This window comes from Macrobrachium nipponense, chromosome 28, assembly GCF_015104395.2.
Source record: "Macrobrachium nipponense isolate FS-2020 chromosome 28, ASM1510439v2, whole genome shotgun sequence".
Classification (NCBI taxonomy): Eukaryota; Metazoa; Arthropoda; class Malacostraca; order Decapoda; family Palaemonidae; genus Macrobrachium; species Macrobrachium nipponense.
Genome location: NC_087217.1, coordinates 28,551,644 through 28,573,156, shown reverse-complemented (window position 1 = coordinate 28,573,156; position 21,513 = coordinate 28,551,644). Strand labels below are relative to the sequence as shown.

Genomic DNA, 21,513 nt, shown 5'->3' with positions numbered 1-21,513 from the left:
ATTAATTCAGAATCTATAATTACAAAAGAGGAATGAGTTCATTTTCAATCTTAAGCTTCTCATTCAACTGTTTCAACTGACACAGGCGATGACAGAAGACAAATCTCGATTCATAAGCCATTAACAAAAATAAAAAAACCTCTTAAATGTAAAAATGTTTTAAAAGCGCTCCTTCTAGATCGTGAAATTACGGATCTCTTGTCATTTCAATTCAAACGATATAGTGTCAGATTTCGAATCACATAGAAGGGTCTCTGGTTGAACGAATCCTTTCAGTGAATAACAATGACCCTCAAAACGTATAAATATGAAAGAAAAATAAATTGAAATAAAAATAAGAAAAATGAATATAGAAAAGTAAACCTGTGAATGCTACTGACAAAGTTAATTAGAAACGGGAATTAAGTCTAACAATAAAAACGAAAATTACTTTAATAAAAGGCTTTTTGAACTATGGCCTTCTCTCTCTCTCTCTCTCTCTCTCTCTCTCTCTCTCTCTCTCTCTCTCTCTCTCTCTCTCTCTCTCTCTCTCGTAGTTGGAACCCTCGAAAAAAGTTCTCTCTCACTCGTAGTTAGAACCCTCGAAAAGTTCCTTCTCTCTCTCTCTCTCTCTCTCTCTCTCTCTTCTCTCTCCTCTCTCTCTCTCTCTCTCGCTATGCGCTAAGCCTGGGAAGGAATGAGCATGAAAATGCCCCTGGCGCTGAGCTCACCCATTAACATAAATCATCGCTGGAGCACCCAGACAGCCGTGACAAGTACAATTATCACTTATTATATTACATTTTCATTTGTTTCTAAAAGGTCACTCCGTGTTTGGTTTTTGTCTATTTTTTTTTAGACGAGGGGGGGGGGGGTGGTTGAGGGGGGGGGGGGGCGGGTTCCAGAGGACTGGGAGCTAACATGTAATCTGAATATCAGTCTCCAAGTGACAGGTGATTGCATCGTAATTTTTTTTATGGCCTACATTCTTTGCAGGTAGATTAACAGTTAGTCTTGAAGCTAAGGTGCCTTCTCTCTCTCTCTCTCTCTCTCTCTCTCTCTCTCCTCTCTCTCTCTCTCCAGTATAAACTAGCACTTTCTCTGTATGCAAATTCTCAAACACAAACTGTAGAACGGGCTATTAAAATGTACGCCAGGAATTTCAATGCATCTTTAGATACCAATCCAAGCGTAAGAGACAATTGCACTCGACAGCAATCTTGGCTGTGATTGATATTGTTATATTATCTCGTTTTCTCACCTTTGGACTTTATATGTTATGAAAGCTTGTAAAACAGCAGCAACAACAACAACAACAACAACAACAACATTAGCATCATCAATAGTATAACAGAGAAAGCATACAAAAGAGCTTCGATGAAACTTTACTCTACAACTGGTTAAAAATGTGACTGATTGGTCACGTATTTAATTGTATGCCTTTCTGCCATTTTTTGATGAAAATAAACATTAACTTAAGAATAACACAACCAAATGATTTGAAGCGTTAAACGCCCATTGGGTTCCAGGTCCCGAAAACGCCCCTAGTTTCCTAATTCCTGAAAACACTATTCTGTTCCCAATTCCCAAAAAGAAAAGTACCACATAACAAGATGTCTGAGTTGATGTGGGGAACTCCCTTTGGTTCCCAATTCCCGAGAACGCCATTAGGTTCCAATTCCCGAAAACGCTCCTAGGCTCCAAATTCCCGAAAATGCACTTTGGTTTTCCAAATTCCCGAAAACGTCCTTTGGTTCCCAGTTCCCGAAAATACCCTTTGGTTCCCAGTTCCCGAAAGAAAAGCACCACATAACAAGATGTCTGAGGTGATGAGGGAAACGTCCTCTGGTTCCCAATTCTGAAAATGCCCCTTCGTTCCAATTCCCGAAAATGCCCTTTGGTTCCAAATTCCTGAAATTGCCCTTTGGGTCCAAATTCCCGAAAATGCCCTTTCGTTCCAATTCCCGAAAACCCCCCCTAGGTTCCAGTTCCGGAAAACACCATTTGGTTCCCAATTACCGAAGGAAAAAGACCACACAACAAGATATCTATTTACGAGACGAGATAACTCACCGATGGCAGTTCAGGAAAGGCCATGAAGGACTTGGTCAGCTGCGGAGAGTCGTTCTGCTCGATCCTGAAGGGGCAGGAGCCGTTGCGAGGGTGGCAGGCAGGATTCGGCGATAGTTCGACGTTGGAGCATGCGTTGGGACGCCACTGCCCGTCGGAGGCCCGGTAGTGAGCCGGATGCACGGGGTTCTCGACCCAGCCGGTCTCCTCGAAGACACCGTAACGATACTGGAGCCACTCGTGAGCCAGAAGTCGACCTGGAAGAGCCAGAAAGGAGGTTTTCGTGAGATGCAGGAGTTGTAAGATGGACTAATAAAGATATAAAAAAGGTTACTGTCATTTTCTATTGCTTTCGTTAATGTTTTGTACTGCAAAATGTTATTTTTATTTATGAGTGTTCATTCAGCCTAATAATAATAATAATATAATAATAATAATAATAATAATAATAATAATAATAATAATAATAATAATAATAATAATAATAATGATAATAATAATAATAATAATATCTGTGTGTGCTGGAAACAGACCTTCTTTCAAACATGTTTTATTAAAAATAATGGCAGAATTCACAGAATTGATTTTATATAAAATTCTTTCAATTCGCCTTATGATTTGTCTTTCTGGCAGCCCGATATTCCGTTGACGACCTACAGCACGATGAATATTGGACAGCTGCTTTATAATACCAGCGTGCCAGAAATATAAATCATAAGGAGAATTGAAAGAATTTTATATACAAATCAATTCTGTGAATTCTGCCATTATTTTTAATGATAATAATAATAATAATAATAATAATAATATAATAATAATAATAATAATAATAATAATAATAATAATAATAATAATAATAATAATAATAATGGAAAAGTAAATCCACAGTGGTAAGCCTGTTTGAGTTGGCCGTATATATTTTAAATAACAAAAGCAAACAGGCATACTACTGTGGATTTACTTTCTCATTTTATTGACTCATGTGATTATGAGTTTCCTTTGAATAATAATAATAATATAATAATAATAATAATAATAATAATAATAATAATAATAATAATGTTCCGCTAAAAGGAATGCCAGCATCGGTCAAATTGCTTTTATACAAAAACAACAGAATGAGAATCAATTTTACTATAATATAGTAAGACACAAGCCCTAATCAACGTAAGATTATTTCCAGTAAACGAAGCAAGAAAAATAAGGTGGATATCGCCATCAAGAGTGACAACAGCACTCTCTCTCTCTCTCGTGAGATCCCATGAAAAAAATCTTAGCAACGCCGCCCTTCTCTGTTTCTGTCTCTCTCAAATGAGACACAATGAAAAAATCTTAGCAACGCAGCCCTTCTTTCTTTCTCTCTCTCTCTCTCGCTCTCTCTCTCTCTCTCTCTAATGACTCCTAATGAAAAGAATCTTAGCAACGCAGCCCTCTCTCTCTCTCTCTCTCTCTCTCTCTCGACGTCACCTCAGGTCACATTCTGCTCGGGGCCGAGAGTGCTCAGGTGACCAGGGGATAAATCGTTTCTCTACTCGCGGCTGAGCGCCGCCAGGCCACGCCACAATCAGTTGAATTCTGGGTCAGTTATTTACTCTCCCGGAGGGCGCGTGGTCCAAATGGTAATCACGGGAGATAATGACGGTGACCAGAGCGTAATGAGGAGAGACCCTTGCCATCATCGTCATCATCATCATCTCCCGGGCGATGTATGCCAGTGGGGCGCCATCTTGAAGAGAGACAATTTCGAAAGCCGGACGTTCGTCGGACGATTAATGTTTCTCGTTCCACTTTCAGTCGTTTTGCGTTTGCTGTATACCTGATTTTCCGTTTCAAGGGGTTGGAAATGTCCCGTGGTTTGTTTACTAATACTTTTGCCTCTATAATAGCAGTAATTTTTCTTGATTCATATGAACTATGATCCTTATTCAGGGATACAGTTTCATTCATATTTTGAATATCCCACGATATTTTTTACTATTAGCTTTGCCTCTGTTAGAATAATAATTTTTATTGATTTATGTGAACTATGGTAATTATTCTGACTTGCAAATTCTGTTACGTTATTATTATTATTATTATTATTAATACTACCATTCTCAGTTTCGAGATAATGTATGTCTCTTAAGAAACATGTCAGTAACTCGAAAACGAATTAAAACAGAAAGCAAAAACAAGATAATACAATACATAAATGAATTAAAAATAAAAACAAAATTGAATCAAAGTGAAAATATAACTTACTCTTAAAATCAGCCCAATTAATTATAGTTTCATTCAAATCTTCAAAACTATCAACGATGTTTATTAACTCTGTCTGAAAACTGTACACATTTCCGGGTCTCATTGTGACCCCACTATCCCTTACACCAGACTGTTAACAGAAACGCCTCTTATTTTCCAGATTTAATGCAATGATTCATTGCCTATTTTCATTATTTCATCTCGGCGGGTTTGCAAGCAGCGCGCAAGCACGCGCTGTGTGACTCTGTGCACCGATGGTAAAAATTAGAATAATTATGTTTTTGTTTCCTTTGGTCGACGATGGGTTAAGTGGATGGGAAAACAAATCTGGTTTCACATCAATTACAATTATATTCAAATGAGACTTCGTGTTTATTTATGGCAGGTTCGTAATTATGTTAATTTAAGATGCGTAGATATTTTTGGTTTTATATATAATACGTACACACACACACACACACACACACACACACACACACACACACACACATATATATATATTATATATATCATATATATATATATATATATATATATATATGACTGGTAAAAATGTTCTGTTACAACAGAATTATATCTGATAAAAGGAGCCCATAAAAAGTTAAAATATAGAAATTAAGTACTATATTTCAAAGACTGCTGTCTCCTCTCTTCAGTACCCACTCTAGGAGAGAGAGACAGCGGTCTCTGAAATACAGTGCTTACTTTCTATATTTCTGGCGTTTTTTATGGCTCCTTTTATTATTATATATATCATCATATATATATATATTATATATATAGATATATATATTATCTATATATATATATATATATATATAACAGTTTAGTTACAAGCCGAAACAAACATGTTTAAATAAGCTGAACACATTTTAAAATTTTGATTGATATACTAGCTTAGGCAAAGGTTCCTCCTCACCATCCCCCACAAAAAAAAAAAAAAAAAAACAACCCTCTGTTGGATTATGCTGGAAAAGTCGCCAAATGGAATAGAGACGTAAATGCAGTTCAAAAGCATCAACAACAAGAACAACATCTACAGGAAGGGAAAGGTACCCAGGACAACAGCACATACAAAAAAAGGCAAAAGGTAAAGCAACTAAAGAAAGAAGAAGGGAAAAGAGATAACAAGGAACAATATTAAAGAATAAACCGGAAAACAAGTCTCAACAACAACAAAGAAAATACACTAAAAAAGACCTCTACAAAAATGTTACAAGACCCCAAAAATAATCTAAAAAAACAGCAACTAAAAAAGGGAAAAAAAATCTTACAAATAACAAAAAATATAAAAAGAATCTTTAAGAAAATATAATAAATACAACAGAGAAAAAGCACGCAAAGGATAACCCCCCCCCCAAAAAAAAAATCCTACAAGAAAAAAGAATAAAGAAAAAAAAAACAGCGTACCCGAAGAAGCCTTACAATGCTGATAGAAGAACCAAGAAAGAATGGAATGGAGGTCGAAACGCAATTAACAATTAATTTTTTCATCCTTCGCATTTAATTTTCTTCTGTTTCTCATTTTTTTTTCCTTTTCCAGAGCAGTCACGTCGCCCCGAGCATTGATTCCAGGACTTTCCAGTACGAGACTGGAAGGGAAATGATATGGTGTCGCGAAATGGACCGTGTAAAAATTCCTATTTAGAGGAAGTAATTGGGTTGGAGAGAGAGAGAGAGAGAGAGAGAGAGAGAGAGAGAGAGAGAGAGAGAGAGAGACTAATTTTCAAGAGTTCTGGAAACCATTATCTTCACCTTACGGGAAAGCCAGAGGCTACCTACAAGACTCTCTCTCTCTCTCTCTCTCTCTCTCTCTCTTCTCTAGGGAATGATACTTCTTATTCCCCCGAGAATATAAATGGGTACTAGGGCATTCGAGAATGGGGTAGGGGTAGGGGTAGGGGGGGGTTTGGGACTGGGGTTTTTTTTAGTTGTCCAGCGTTGGGATGGGTTTTTAAGGAGGGGTCAAGCTCTATTATAGATGGTCACTCCCCGTCTGCTTTTTTTTTCTTTTTTTTTTTTTTTTTTTCTTTTGCGTCATTTTCCCGCCATTCCATCGACATTTCATTCTCGCGAAGATTGCCAGCCTGTCGAAAGGATATATTGACAGGGGGAAGGAAACGGACAGCCTGACGGAAAGGGGAAGGGAGAAATTTGGAAAAAAGGGGGTGGGGTGGGGAGCGACGTGGAAAGGTAATGAGAAGGGACATGAAAGGGTGATGCGGAACTTTAACGAATACCACGGTGCCGTTTGGCAATGAATGAATTAATTTTAAACATGAAAATAAATATTTCAGCTATTTTCCAACGCCAAAATAAGCAAACACAAGAAACTAAAGAATAAAAACAATAATTGGCATGTGAATAAACGACTAAAAACAGAAAAAACAAAAGAAAAATACTGACGAAACCAATAATCAAATTCAAGTCGTCGAAGCGAACAGAACTTGTCAACAAAACGTTGTGGCTTTTTACGAGGAGGGCATTGCAATCAAGATATTAGGGAGATGAGAGCGAGGGGGAGGGAGGGAGGTCTGGGAATGGTGCGTCTTTTGAGCGATTAGGGAACAAAACTGGGGGAGTATTTAACGAGGCACTGGGATGAGGAAAGAGGAGGAGAAGGAAGTAAATGAGGAGGGGGAGGAGGGGGTGCATGAGGAAGGAGTAGAGGTAGGGACGAGAGGCGGTTAGAAAAGAGGGGGTCATAAGAGGTTTGCCGTCATCTCTTAAAAGGATGTTGCAGAGAAAAGAAGGGAGGTTGAATCAGTCAAAGATCTGACGTTAATGAGGAATGCTTTTTCGTTTGCATATCCGGAACTTGTATTATTATTATTTTATTATTATTATATAGCAGATGTTGAGGAATAAACTCTCATTTTATGTTTGCAATGCCATATAAACACTTGAATTAAACATTCTATTGCTTTGGGTTCTTCACTGACCGTTAAACACACAATAATAATAATAATAATAATAATAATAATAATAATAATAATAATAATAATATACGCCACGTTGGGAAGGCGAAATATAAGCTCAATGCGTACAGGGTTCCCATAACTTTCCAACGAAATTAATAATAATAATAGTAATAAAATAATCAGTAATAATAAATAATAATAATAATAAATAATAATAACTAATAATAAAGTAATAATAATAATAATAATAATAATAATAATAATAATAAGATGGTTTCAGGTCCACAGTAATATTGCATGTGAAGTATAAATAAAGTCTTTGATAGATAATAAAAGCTTTCGAACCTTATACTAGGTTCATCTTCAGTCTAGTGAACATTATGACTAAAAATCCGTCGAAGTAAACTTCTGAACAGGACCTGTCCAGAAGTTTACTTCGACGGATTTTTAGTCATAATGTTCACTTGACTGAAGATGAACCTAGTATAAGGTTCGAAAGCTTTTATTATCTATCAAAGACTTTATTTATACTTCACATGCAATATTATTGTGGACCTGAAACCATAGTCATTATTTTCGACACTGAAAATTGTGCAAAATAATAATAATAATAATAAAAATAATAATAATAATTTTTAGTGATTATTATTAATTATGAAAGCAAAAATGGCCGAATATCTCTCATATATATATATATATATATACTATATATATATTATATATATATATATATATATATATATATATATATATATATATATATATATATATAAAATCCGTACCTATCTATTCAGCAGACATTCGTGTACTGATTTGCTCACCAGAGGTCACTGAAAATACCGTCTTATCTTGAGGGAGCAAAACCTCGTCTATTTTGCTCCGAGGAGCATATTGTTAAGCTCCAGGTTCGACTCTTTGAGGCATTAAGGGAGCGGAGCCATCAACGGCCCTCACCCAGAAGAGTTTTTTTTTTTTTTTTAACTCCTCCATTCATCCAGAAAGGAGATAATGAGGTCGGAAGGCTTGGAAAAGAAGCTGAAAGGAGCCTCTCTCTCTCTCTCTCTCTCTCTCTCTCTCTCTCTCTCTCTCTCTCTCTCTCTCTCTCATGTGATCGTTTTAAGGAATAGACATAAGGAAATTTCCGGGAAATGAATAATCATGTAATAATGAAAATTTTCCTCTCTCTCTCTCTCTCTCTCTCTCATGTGATTGTTTTAAGGAATAAATATTTAGCGAAACATTTTAGGTGGATCAACTAATTATATTATTAATGAAATTTCTTCTCTCGCTCTCTCTTCTCTCTACTCTCTCCATCTCTCTCTCTCTCTCTCTCTCTCTCTCTCTCTCTCTCTCTCTCTCTCCAAAAAATCGCAAATCAAACAGCCCCTATCGTCACCTTACCCCCATCAATTTTTCCGTAACCTAAAATGACCGTCAAAAGATAAATAAAAATGAGTAAAATGAGTCTCCTTTTAGCCCACCGCGAATGTCGGGTTTTTAAAAGCGCGTCGTTCTCGCTCTCCGACCAACAAACTGCCATTAAAAAAAAAGTAGAAAAAAAAGAAAAAATCTTTGTGAAAAGGAAGCCCTCTATTGTGGAGTTGATTGCAAAATATGGCGGCCGCTCTTTTCGGACTCGAGTTGCGCTATGAAGTTGGGATTCTCATCTCTATGATCTGGGAGACGAGAGATTATCCAGCGGACCTTCGGAGTTTGTTTTCTTTTTTTCCTGCGCCTCCTCCTCTTCTTCTTGTATTGTTACCGAGAGGAAAATGGCCTTTTCGCGTAACTAACGAGAATCTATTGATATCTTCTTGAGGACGCGAGAGGTAAACAGGCGGTGATAAATGGACTTCATGGGTAGATACGCGACGACATAAATTAGGGAGATGACGTTACGTAGTGTGAATATTACGTAAGTTGAGATGAAGGGGAAATCTAAAGAAAAAGGTCCTGATGGTAATCTTTAAATCGTAGATCTGCTACGTTAATGCCACAAGGACAAACCATGCTACGTACGATATTTCATGAACTTGGATTGATATGAAAAAAATATTACAAGCAAAGACGGTAATTCATAGAAAAAATCGATAGAGAAGGTTTTGATATGTAAATCATAAGTCTACTACGTTAATCCCACAAGAAAAAACCATGTTCAATGCAATAATAAACAAACTAGGGACAATAACCATAATATTACAGACAAACTCGGTAACGCGAAGTTGAAAATTAATATAATTGAAGCTGTCATTTAAAAAAAAATACTAACTAAGTTAGGATTACTCTCAAAACCACATGATATTATCAGCAGACAAAATCACTTAAAAAAAAAAAACGTTACAATGGCAAAGTCAGATAATGTCATTAGCAGACGGAATCACTTGAATGCAAAAAAAAAAAAAAAAAAAAAAAACATTTCAATTTGCAAATGACCACGGATGAACTTATTCAAGAACGATTTTCAACGCCTGATGGCTGTTTAAACCTTAATCACAGGAACGCTTTACTTTAAAGGGTATTTTCTTGTTTGGAGCTAAGTGGAAAAGCTCATGGAAGTAGTAACAGGTCTTCATTGCCTAATACACACACACACAAACACACACACACACACACACATACACACACACACATATATATATATATATTATATAATATATAGCGTTCCGCGAAGTATGGCGGTTATTACTAGTAAACTCTCGAAAAATGGAAGACTTGTAGGAGGAATGGAAGTACATCTCAGGTGGTCCTTAAAATATACTTTTATTACAACGTTTCAAAACACAAAGGTATCATTTTCAAGCTGTAAAGACATAAAACAATAAAATTAATATTAAAAGCGCTAATTAACAAATAAAAGGCATAATACATTATACAAGACAAGATAAAAAAATATATATCTATATATATATATAATATATATTATATATGATATGTTATATATATATATTGTGGTATATATATATAACTATATATATATTTTTTTATATTTAATTTGTTGTATATAATACGTATGTATATATATATATATATATATATATATATATATATATATATATATTTTTTTTTATATATATATATATATTATTTTTTTTGATAGCGTTCATTTTTAGTCGAAAATTGAAACCAGACCTAAATTTAAAACATAATAATAATAATAATAAAATAAATAATAATAATAATAATAATAATAATAATAATAGTAATAATTCTTCAAAACGCTGTCTTTGAATCAAGAGTATTTATATAATATATATAATCCTGCTACGCAAAGCGTTATTTATGTGAGAGAGAGAGAGAGAGAGAGAGAGAGAGAGAGAGAGGATGCGCACATCATAAATAACGCTTTGGCAGCAGGATTATTATAAAATGTTCGTCCATCATCTTAAAAAGTCCTCAGTAATAACGAAGAGAAGTTGCTATAAAGGTATCCCATCGCTATTTTGATACACGAGAAGGAGTCACGTGATCATGAGAGAGTCTTCCTACCCTTGAGCAACCTCCTAAGTTAGACTGGCCGTTCTCGCGGGCGTATGAAATGCTTCTTTTTCCGTCATACTGGAACTCCACGATGAGAGAGAGAACTCTATTTCTAAGGAGTTTTTGGAAGTTGTTAGATGTAAGAGGACTGTTCGAAATTGGTGAATTATACCTGAGAAACGTAATATACATAATTGACGTCCACTTTTTAGCCTCAATAACGTAATATACTTAGTTGAAGTCCGTCTAGAAAAACGTAATATACTAAGTTGAAATCCAGTTTTAAGCCTCGAAAAACGTTATATACTTAGCTGAAGTTCAGTTTTAAGCCTCAAAAATCGTAATATACTTATTTGAAATCCAGTTTACACTCTCGAAAACGTTATATACTTAGCTGAAGTTCAGTTTTTAAGCCTCAAAAATCGTAATATACTTATTTGAAATCCAGTTTTAAGACTCGAAAAACGTAATATACTTAGTTGAACTCCAATTTTAATCCTAAAAAAATAAAAAAACGTAATATACTTAGTTGAAGTCCAGATTTAAGCCTCGAAAACGTAGTATACTTAGTTAAAGCCCAATTTTAAGCCTAAAAAAAGTAATATATTTAGTTGAAGTTCAGTTTTAAGCCTCAAAAATCTTAATACTTATTTGATATCCAGTTTTAAGACTCGAAAAACGTAATATACTTAGTTGAACTCCAATTTCAACCCTCAAAAAAAAACTTGATATACTTAGCTGAACTCCATTCTAACCCTCAATAAACGTAATATATGTAGTTGAATTCCAGTTTTAATCTTAAAAGAAAGAAAGAAAGAAAAAAAAAACAATATGCTTAGCTGAACTCCTAAGTTAAGCTTAAAAAAAAAACGTTGAAGTCAAAGTCGCAATTTACAAGGGATACCTCGGTTAGTAACCCCGCGTCCACCCTTCTAAATCTCCACAGTGGCCTCACGCAGGAATTTCTGCGGCGCAAAATGATATACTGATACCACGGAGGTAGAAAGGGGCTTTTTATCATCGTAATTCATGACGGTGATTCATCAGCATCTCTCTCTCTCTCTCTCTCTCTCTCTCTCGAGGTTATCGAAGCCCATTTTAATTTATACGTGTCGAATACGTCAGGGCGTCGATAGGGATGAAGTATTATTTATGTCGAATAAGTCGATATTGTAAGCGAATTTTTAAAAGTATATTTTCATTTAGAAATTGAAATGTTATAATGAGAGCTTTTTTTTTATTTATTTTACATCTTCACCCACTCTCTCTCTCTCTCTCTCTCTCTCTCTCTCTCTCTCTCTCTCTCTCTCTCTCCCTAAATTCATGCGTATGGGGATAAGTGAGGTAAAGAACTCCCTTCAAGTACCTGTTTGACTCTCGACGAGGTAATCCCACACCTGGAGGGGAGGGATCATCCCACAGGTATTTTGATCTCTCTCTCTCTCTCTCTCTCTCTCTCTCTCTCTCTCTCTCTCTCTCAACAATATTATTTTTCGTGTTGTTTTGCAGAAAAGCTGCGAGGAAAAAGTTTCAAGAATCCATCAACCATTGCCTCTCTCTCTCTCTCTCTCTCTCTCTCTCTCTCTCTCTCTCTCTCTCTCTCTCTCTCTCTCTCTCCTGAACACACACCCAGGTAATGAGTCCCGGACTGTCGAAGCGTAAATCCTAAACAGGTAATGATCCATTTACTTCATTAAATCACTCACCACATTTCACGCCAAGTGGGTAAGAACTCTGCTTCCCTTCCTATAGACAAATTCAAGGGTTCACTACCTCTAAGTTACCTCTGAAAAAGGTTCACCATCTCTGAGTTACCTCTGAATAAGGTTCACTACTTCTGAAAAGGTTCACTACCTCTGAGTTACCTCTGAATAAGGTTCACTACTTCTGAAAAGGTTCACTACCTCTGAGTTACCTCTGAAAAAGGTTTACTTCTGAGTTAGCTCTGAATAAGGTTTGCTCTAATTTATCTCTGAAATTCGTCAAGAATTCACTCTGGATCATCTGAGAAAGGGTCTACTACAATTGAATTTTACACACACACACACACACACACACACACACACACACACACACACATATATATATATATATATATATATATATATATATATATATATATGATGAGTGTGTGTGTGTGTGTGTGTGTGTGTGTGTGTGTGTGTGTGTGTGTGGCCAGCAGTAGTTTTCAGTTTCTCGTAAGTACTTAAAACTGTTTTGTCTTTGAATTTCAGCTGCTGTTAAACTTATACTCTACATTTCTTTAATATGAACAAATATTATTTCATCATTTACGAATAAAAACCCTAACCTTGTGTGTGTGTGTGTGTGTGTGTATCATATACACAGCAAACCTACACACATGCGCTCTTCACACCCACACCCTCCGTCACAAGTGAAAAGGAAATTGAAACCTGCAGGAAAATCAGAAAACCACCTTTGCCCAAACTCGATCCCACTCACCGTTAATAATCGTGTCATTAGAGAGAAGCAGATCGTGCCCCAGCGAGATGTAATCTCCCGTCTGCCCGCATCCCTTGGTATGCAAAGTCCAGGGCCTGGGTCCGTGTCGTGGGTGCCTTCCCTGGGTCACCCTGAGGTCAGCGCCGTCCCAGGTCTCTCCTCTCGTCGACTGCAGGTCCCCCAGCGAGGGGCATAAGGCCACGTTCCAGCTGGAGGGCACCAGGACCCTCACACTTCGGAAGTTGGCCCGACCTCTGGTGGCTACGAAGATGGTGCTGGAGGCTGCTCTCACCACGTCCTGGAAAATGGAAGGAAAAGAGTCTTCGTTAAATGAGGTTTCCTCTCCAGGTTTTGGGCGTTTGGGAGTGCAAACAAAATTTGAGAGAGAGAGAGAGAGAGAGAGAGAGAGAGAGAGAGAGAGAGAGAGAGAGAGAGAGAGAGAGAATCGTTCTTTGAATCTATGGGTAGTTATATATTGTCCAGAATGTTTCTTGTCTTTGGACCTTTGGACGTCTAATGAAAATCAGCCCTTACAAATTTCAACTTTAGTCTCAGTTAAACTAACATCCTCCACAAAAGCTTGCACCATCTGTAGGTTTCAAGAACCCCTGATGGCACGAGGCTAAACAACAACAAAAAGAACAACAACAACAACAACAACAACATGATTCTCGCACCACCAACAACAATCGCCAGTTTAGGAATCGAAAGAGGCTGTCAGTGAATCCAGGAGTCTGGTTTATTACTCCTGGAATGAGGCACTTAGCTCTCCAGGACCTACTGGAAGAACGATCAGACGCAGGAATAAATTAGCTAATAAAGAAGCTGTGGATGGAGTGCTAGAGGAGTGAATGGTCAATAAAATGGAGAAGAGGAATAGGAGGAAAAGAGGAGGAGGAGGAGAAGGAAGAACAAGAGCAGGAACAGGTAAGAACTAGGATTCATAGTAGGAGGGAGATTGTCCCTATAAGTCTTCATATCCCACGACAGTGAGCCAGAATGATAGAGAAATGAAGTCTTGAAATGGAAAAAAGAAGAGGAGGAGAAGGGATGGGAGGAACAGGAGGAAGGGAAGGAAAAGTAAGAAGAGATGAAGGAGGCTAAGAGGCCAAAGAAGAGAAGAAGAATGAGGAACTGAAAGGAGGAAGAGTAGAAAGAGTGAGGAATTCCCACTGTCCTGATAACGAGAAACGAGTAATAGGAAAAATGAAATGTGCGGCGGAGGAGATAAAGGAGGAGGAGGAGGAAACAGCAGTAATAGAAAGAACAGTAGGACGAGAATAATAATATCCTGTCGTCCTTCGACTTATCCTCAACCACTTACTGTTCTCCTCCTCCACCTTCAACTCCTCCTCTTAACTCCGCCCTCGAGACATCGAACAAAGTCCCCTGCTACGAATTAAATTACGATCCCAGTTGTTGGTCAAAATGTTAATGAACTGCGAAGTCCGATGACAGCGCGCGCGAGCGCTCATATATGAGCGGTTTTGTCTTTCATTGGCATCGCAATAGGCAAGAGTTCCCGAGAGGGTCACTACCGCTGGCCTTTCCGCACGCAGTGACGTCATCAGGATCCCGAGTTGCCAGTAACCCCAATCGGTTTCAAAAATGTGTAAAAGTTGACTGACATTTCAGTTACTTATAAAGAAATTAAGAGTTGAATTCCCATGTTTATATGTCTCTAAATTCACAGAGAGAGAGAGAGAGAGAGAGAGAGAGAGAGAGAGAGAGAGAGAGAGAGAGAGAGAGAGAGAGAGAGAAATCAATCACACGCTGAGAGACAAAAGAAAACATACGCAAAGACTTTAATGAGATCTAGGGAGGAGTCTAGGGGAGATACTTGATGAAGCAGATGTTATCTCCCTAGAGATGAGGGTGGGGGGGTGGAAATAAGCCCTATTCTTCATCAGCACACCTCTCTAATCCCCGCCTCCGCCCCCACCGCCACTCCCTATCAACTCCATATGACAATGCCTTGATGAAAAAATGAGAAAAATATGCAAAGGATATGAATCAATTATAGTTGTGAACGTTCTACATGGTGCCTTGACCCTTGGAGGCCGATTTTTATTATCATTACTATTATTATTATTATTATTATTATTATTATTATTATTATTATTTTATTATTAGTATTATTATTATTATTATTATTATTATTATTGGATTATTATTATTATTATTGAGAAACGAATTTTGTATCCATACACAACTGGGGATTTTTTTATCCTTTTCAAGACTCGTTATTATTATTATTATTATTATTATTATTATTATGACAAGAGCCCCTTCGCATATTGTTAAAAACAAGAACCCCATAATATATTATTAAATATTATTATTATTGATTTATTATTATTATTATTATTATTATTATTATTTTATTATTATTATTATTATATTAGCATCATAAAACAAGAACCCCATCGCAAATAGCAACTACTATATAGTTCTCTGAATTACAAGAAGAAGAAGCAGTAGCAGAAGAAGAAAAAGAAGAGAAGGAGGAGGAGGAGGAGGAGGAGGAGGAGGAGGAGGAGGAGAGGAGGAGGTAGAAGAAGAATTAGAAGCCGAAGAAGCCAAATAGATAGAAAGTCGATTTCCAGAATCGCAGGTGCTAAAGACTCTGTAGATCTAACTGGAGGTGATCATGCGCTTCCAGCGTATTATAGCAATTAAATCAGACTTCGCGGAAATGCTCCAGATATCTTATCCGAGGTGTCAAGGTTTCCACTGGCACTTTTCCTGTCACCTACTTAGCGGAAGAGAAAGGGTGTTTTAATGTGGTCTTTAGGTAAGTGGTAGTGGTATCTGCACTTGACACAAAGAATAATTGAGTGGGGGTGGTTCTGAAGTAAGTGGTACTTTAGGCATTTTTTTTTTTTAACGATTTTAACCAGAGTAATTGCTTGGGTATATTAATGAATTTGGTGATGTTTAATTCGCTGGTGTAGCTCCGGTAATAAGGTATACTATTATTATTATTATTATTATTATTATTATTATTATTATTATTATTATTATTATTATTATTATTAATATTATACACCATATATTGTGTGGTTCGGTAATAAAATAATAATTACAGTCAGTTATTTTAAGAATTTGATACCAAAATAAGGTGTGGTTCAGCTATTTGGGATAATAATAATAATAATAATAATAATAATAATAATAATAATAATAATAATAATAACCTTCGTCTATCATTTCAGAAACCAACCCGGCCCCCCCCCCCCCCCCCAAAAAAAAAAAGTAATTACGAAAACCCTCAAAAGAGCTTTTCCCGAGCTTTTCATTAACTCCTAGAACCTCAGCGATTTTTCCTTTTCCAAGATTTTCATTAAACACGAACGCGCGATTCCCATCGCACCCCCCCCCCCCCCCACCCCCCCCCGTCCGGCCAACCACCCTCCCCCCGAAGTCATCCATCCATCTCTCCTCACTTAACGAGATTTAATTTCACTTCTTCCCCTCCCAAAAGGGCCCGCCAGCCTCCCGAGAAACCCTCTCCCCCCACCTCACCTCGCCCCGGGACTAATAATCGCAGGTAAATCCGAAGAACGTCTTTAACAGTCATGGGAATATGGAGTTCCAATAACCTGGACGCCTGGAAAGTTAATCGATTCTCCCGCTTCCCGGCGGGAGCTCCGCCTTCGCTCCAGTGGCTCTTGCGTGGTCATTCTCGTAAGTCCCGAGTTCCAGATGGGCGGACATTCGGTCTGTTAGCTGGGGCTTTGCATGGATTGAGTACCAGGACAAAAGAGCTGGACAGTCTGTTGGTTCACTAGACGTTTCCAGGAAAGATTTCTTCCAGCCGTTTGAGTTCCAGAGGGACCAATGCGTCCGATAGTCAGGTGATTCATCAGACGCTTCCAGGGCTGATTTCTTCCAGGCATTCGAGTTCCAGAAGAAGGGCCAGTGCGTCGGTCATTCAGTCTGTTCATCAGACGTTTCCAGGGTTGATATCTTCCAGGCATAGGAACTCCAGAGGAACGGCCAGTGCCTCGTACAACCAGTTACTTCATCAGGTGTTTCCAGGGCCGATTTATTCCAGACGTTTGAGTTCCAGGGGAAACATTGCATTGGAAAGAAGCCTGGTGGTTCGCCAGACGTTTCTTTCAGGCATTTGAGTTCCAGAAGAAGGGGCCAATGCATCGGGCAGTCAGGTTGATCATCAGACGCTTCCAGGGTTTATTTCTTCCAGGCATTTAAGTTCCAGAAGAAAGGTCAGTGCGTTGGACAGTATATCTGTTCACTAAATGGTTCCAGGGCTGACTTCTTCGAGGTGTTTGAGTTCAAGAAGAATGACCAATGCGTTTCCAGAAATTGAGTTCTGGAAGGACCGGTCAATCGGTTTGGCGTATGTTGGGCGAGTTTTGTGTTTTTATCTTTTATTTTCGTTTCTCATTTTCAATCAGACTGAACGCCACCAACAGCAATGTATAGCAATCTCTTCTCTTTACTGGCCAAAAGAAATGCCCCTGGATTTGGCTAATGGTTTTTTTTCTTGCAATGCAATGCTACCATGATACTATTTTCCTTGCATTTTAATACATTTTGATAAGATTATTAATTTATTTATTCTTGCTTTTTGATAAGCGAGATCTCTTCTTTCTGTATTTCCCTTTACCTCCTCTTACTCCATCCTAACGAAGACCAAATTCCTTCTGGCAAAAATATAAATAAGCCAGGCCACCATCAGGATGTGGTTAAAGTTCCATGGGTCGCGGCTCATACAGGATTACACCGAGACCCCATTGAAAGATAGAACTTATTTTCGGTGGCCTTGATTATTCGCTGTACAGAAAACTCGATTCTTCTGCATATTTTTTACTTGTTTTGTATAAAACCCTTCCTCTCAACGCGCAGCTGAAGTCGAACAGGTTGCAAGTAAGGAGTAAGTATACTTACACGGGAGCCATTGGGTAACGACTCCGAATGACAATAAGTGAGATTTATCGACCTCCAAATAGGGCAGACAGAAAGACCAAAGGTCAACGTACCGGCTGCTTTCCATAAGAGAGAGAGAGAGAGAGAGAGAGAGAGAGAGAGAGAGAGAGAGAGAGAGAGTAAGACGGAAAATAATAAGAGAATTACTACAGTAAGAAAAAAATACGCATGAGATAACCCACAGGACAAATGATCATTCAAAGAGAGAGAGAGAGAGAGAGAGAGAGAGAGAGAGAGAGAGAGAGAGAGAGAGTATAAACTAAAAAGAGAATGAGAACCTAAAAAATACGTATAAGCTAAACCACAGGAAAGACGATGATTCAGAGAGAGAGAGAGAGAGAGAGAGAGAGAGAGAGAGAGAGAGAGAGAGAGAGAGTAAAACGGAAAATAATAAGAGAATAACTACAATGATAAGAAAATACGCATGAGATAAACCACAGGACAAGCGACGATTCAAAGAGAGAGAGAGAGAGAGAGAGAGAGAGAGAGAGAGAGAGAGAGAGAGGACTTCTCGATGCGATTCGAAAGAACTCGCTTCCGTGAGCAGGAGAGTAGGAGGAGGCGTTGCGTATAACGAGAGTCGATGACCTCATTACGAGCAGTAACTTAACGACTCTATCATAAACCTCTGGGGTTCTGCTGAGAGAAATGACATTTGCTGATAAATTGGTCTCAAACGCACGCAAGCACGCACGCAACCACACTGACACTCACACTCACACGCAGACACACAAGGCACTCGTGCATACTAGATTCATCATCCTTACTTTTTATGATCTTCATTAATTTTGTATTATGTTTATATATTAGTAGATTTATATTCTGGTTATCATCGTCGATTGCTATTTTAAAATTACTTGAATACTCTATCGATATTTTAACAAAACAAGAGAGAAATAAATGTGATGATATCATCTCCCCTATCCGTTTATTTAAAGTATATGTAACTAGAAATGAAAGCCTACAAAAATTTAATAGATAAATAATAAACATAAAACTTTTTTCAAGGCTTACTAATATAATGGCTCCGATCTCTGCGTTGTAGAGACTCGAAAAAAAAATTGAAGGGAATGTTTTGAGAAAAAAAAAAAACAAAAAAAACCAAAACAAATATGAAGTCGGAACATGCAAGATACAGAGGAGGATAGCCTGCTAAAGACGGAGCCCTCCGATGAAGGCTGTGATAAGGACGTCGGCCCGAAACAAATACGGCCGCAGGGACGCGTAGGAAACAGGTTTGGACTCCTCTCTTGTAGGACTCCTTTCCTATAGGACTCATAGTATATGTCTCCTATCCTATGGGACGTCTTTCCTATAAGAGGCCTACCCTAAAGGACTCCCATCCTGCAGGACTCCCATTCTACAGTGCTCCCATCTTACAGTATGTACTCCCATCCTACAGTAATCCCATTCTACAGGACTCCCATCCTACAGGACTCGTCTCTTGTAGGACTCCTCTCTCTCTTGTAGGAATCCCTTCCTGTAGGAATCTTTTCCTATAGGACTCGTCTCCTGTAGGACTTCCCCCCTGAAGGCCTCTTGTCCTGTAGGACGCGTCTCCTGCAGGAATCTTATCCTATAGGTCTCGTTTCCTGTAGGACTCTTCTCTCTCTCTCATATAGGACTCCTCTCTCTCCTGTAGAATTCCCAAACTGAAGGACTCATCTCCTGTAGGACTCCTCTCTCTCCTGAAGGACTCATCTCCTGAGGGATAGCATATTAGGTAATTTTCCCCGTTAGTCGAAGCTGGTAAGGAGAGAGATCCATAGATTAAAGCCAAACGGAGTTTGTTCAACGCGCTGAGAGAAGAGAGAGTGAGGAGATAGAGAGGAAGAGGATAGAGAGAGAGAGAGAGAGAGAGAGAGAGAGAGAGAGAGAGAGAGAGAGAATTTTCGCCTTCCTCGATTAATCTCCGACCAAATCAGGGCCCAACTCGCCGTCGTATCTTCGAATCTTTGTCGGGAGCATAAAAATTAGACGAAGCGGGGAAAGGATGGTGCGCGTGTGAAAAAGAGAAAGAAGACGAAGAAGAAATCGTGTGGGAGGGAGAAGAGGTGAGGGAAGGGTGTGGGAATGTGTGGGGAGGGAGGGAGGGAAGGAGGGGGAGATGACGTAGCTCCACCTCGTTAAGTTCTCCCTGACCCGCAGCGACCCCTCTAGGTAAAGTGAAGTTCTCAGTTGATTTCGTTCTCTGATTAAATCGATGGAATTGATTTGTTTTGGGGAGGTCCTAAAACGCGGGGAGCCCACCGGGGGAGACTGTCGATGGTCTGTCGGTGTGTCAAACTTCTCACGCAACTCTCTCGTAACAAACGCTCTTCCTAACGTATTAATCACTGCTGTTCTTCTTCTGTCAACATTTCTGTTATCGGTCTCATCTGCTGAATCAAAATTAGAAAGCAGGGTTGCATTATAATTCCTGCAGGAAAATTCTCTAAAGCTTTATATTAATTAACACTGATCTTCTCCTGTCAGTTCTCCTTTTACAGGTCTTCCTTTCTAAAAAAAAGAAAAGAAAAAAAAGGAAAAAAATATATTTCTCAACAAGAAACTAAAAAGACAAATGTTTCTTCAGTCTATGTCTTGCGAAGTGTATAGAATATTACTGCCAAGTTATTCTAGAGAATCTATAATTTATTGTGTCCTGGTTTGCACCATAACTAACCTAATCTCACATACATACATACATACATACATACATACATACATACATACATACATACAGTTCATCCTTGTTACAAGTATCTATTTATAACAATCATCTTTCAAATCAAACTTACTAGGCCAACATACAGAGGACTGCAAATAAATTTGCATACGAATGAAAGCCACGGCATATCTTAATGTCTAGGTTAATATGGATGGTGATTATGACGATGATAATGATATGGATGGTGAAATCATCCGCCCATTTTTTAAATCAATATTCCGACGAGACTGCATCTACGGAACTCATCAAGACATGATTTATCTAATGCCAAAATAAAATGATGAACAAGCCGCAGCCGCAGCCACTCCTCTCTCTCCTCTCTCTCCTTCTCTCTCAAAATCTCTCCTCTCCCGTCTGTCTCTCTTTCTTCTCCTCATCTCTCTCTCTCTCTGTGTGTGTGTGTGTGTGTGTGTGTGTGTGTACTATTACAGCCTCAGAAAGATTCCAGGGGTACTATGCATGTTCACAGAAACTTAAAGCCTTGTGAAAAGTTTGTGTAAGTTCTTGGTCTATTAAAAAGATTCCAGGAGTACTTAGAAGCACTGAATCTCGCGAAACATCTCTAGAGTAAACAGACTCCAGATTTATATTTAGGTTCCAAATTTCTTTAACAAGTTCCAGGAGCTGAATCCAGCAAAATATTTCTAGAGTAAAATGATTACGAGAGCTATATCCAGGTTCCAGATTTCTTTAACAAAT

At 38.2% G+C, this 21,513-nt stretch overlaps 1 protein-coding gene across 1 annotated transcript in view; it reads right to left on the bottom strand.

Annotated features, from left to right (window-relative positions):
• LOC135201619 (calcium-activated chloride channel regulator 1-like) overlaps nt 1-21,513 on the bottom strand; it is a 51,641-nt gene that overhangs the window by 4,472 nt on the left and 25,656 nt on the right. The window contains exons 2-3 of the mRNA XM_064230676.1: nt 13,152-13,449; nt 2,053-2,306 (exon numbers count right to left, since the gene is read on the bottom strand). Of these exons, the coding sequence (XP_064086746.1) occupies nt 2,053-2,306; nt 13,152-13,449 (552 nt within the window). The remainder of the gene's footprint in view (nt 1-2,052; nt 2,307-13,151; nt 13,450-21,513) is intronic.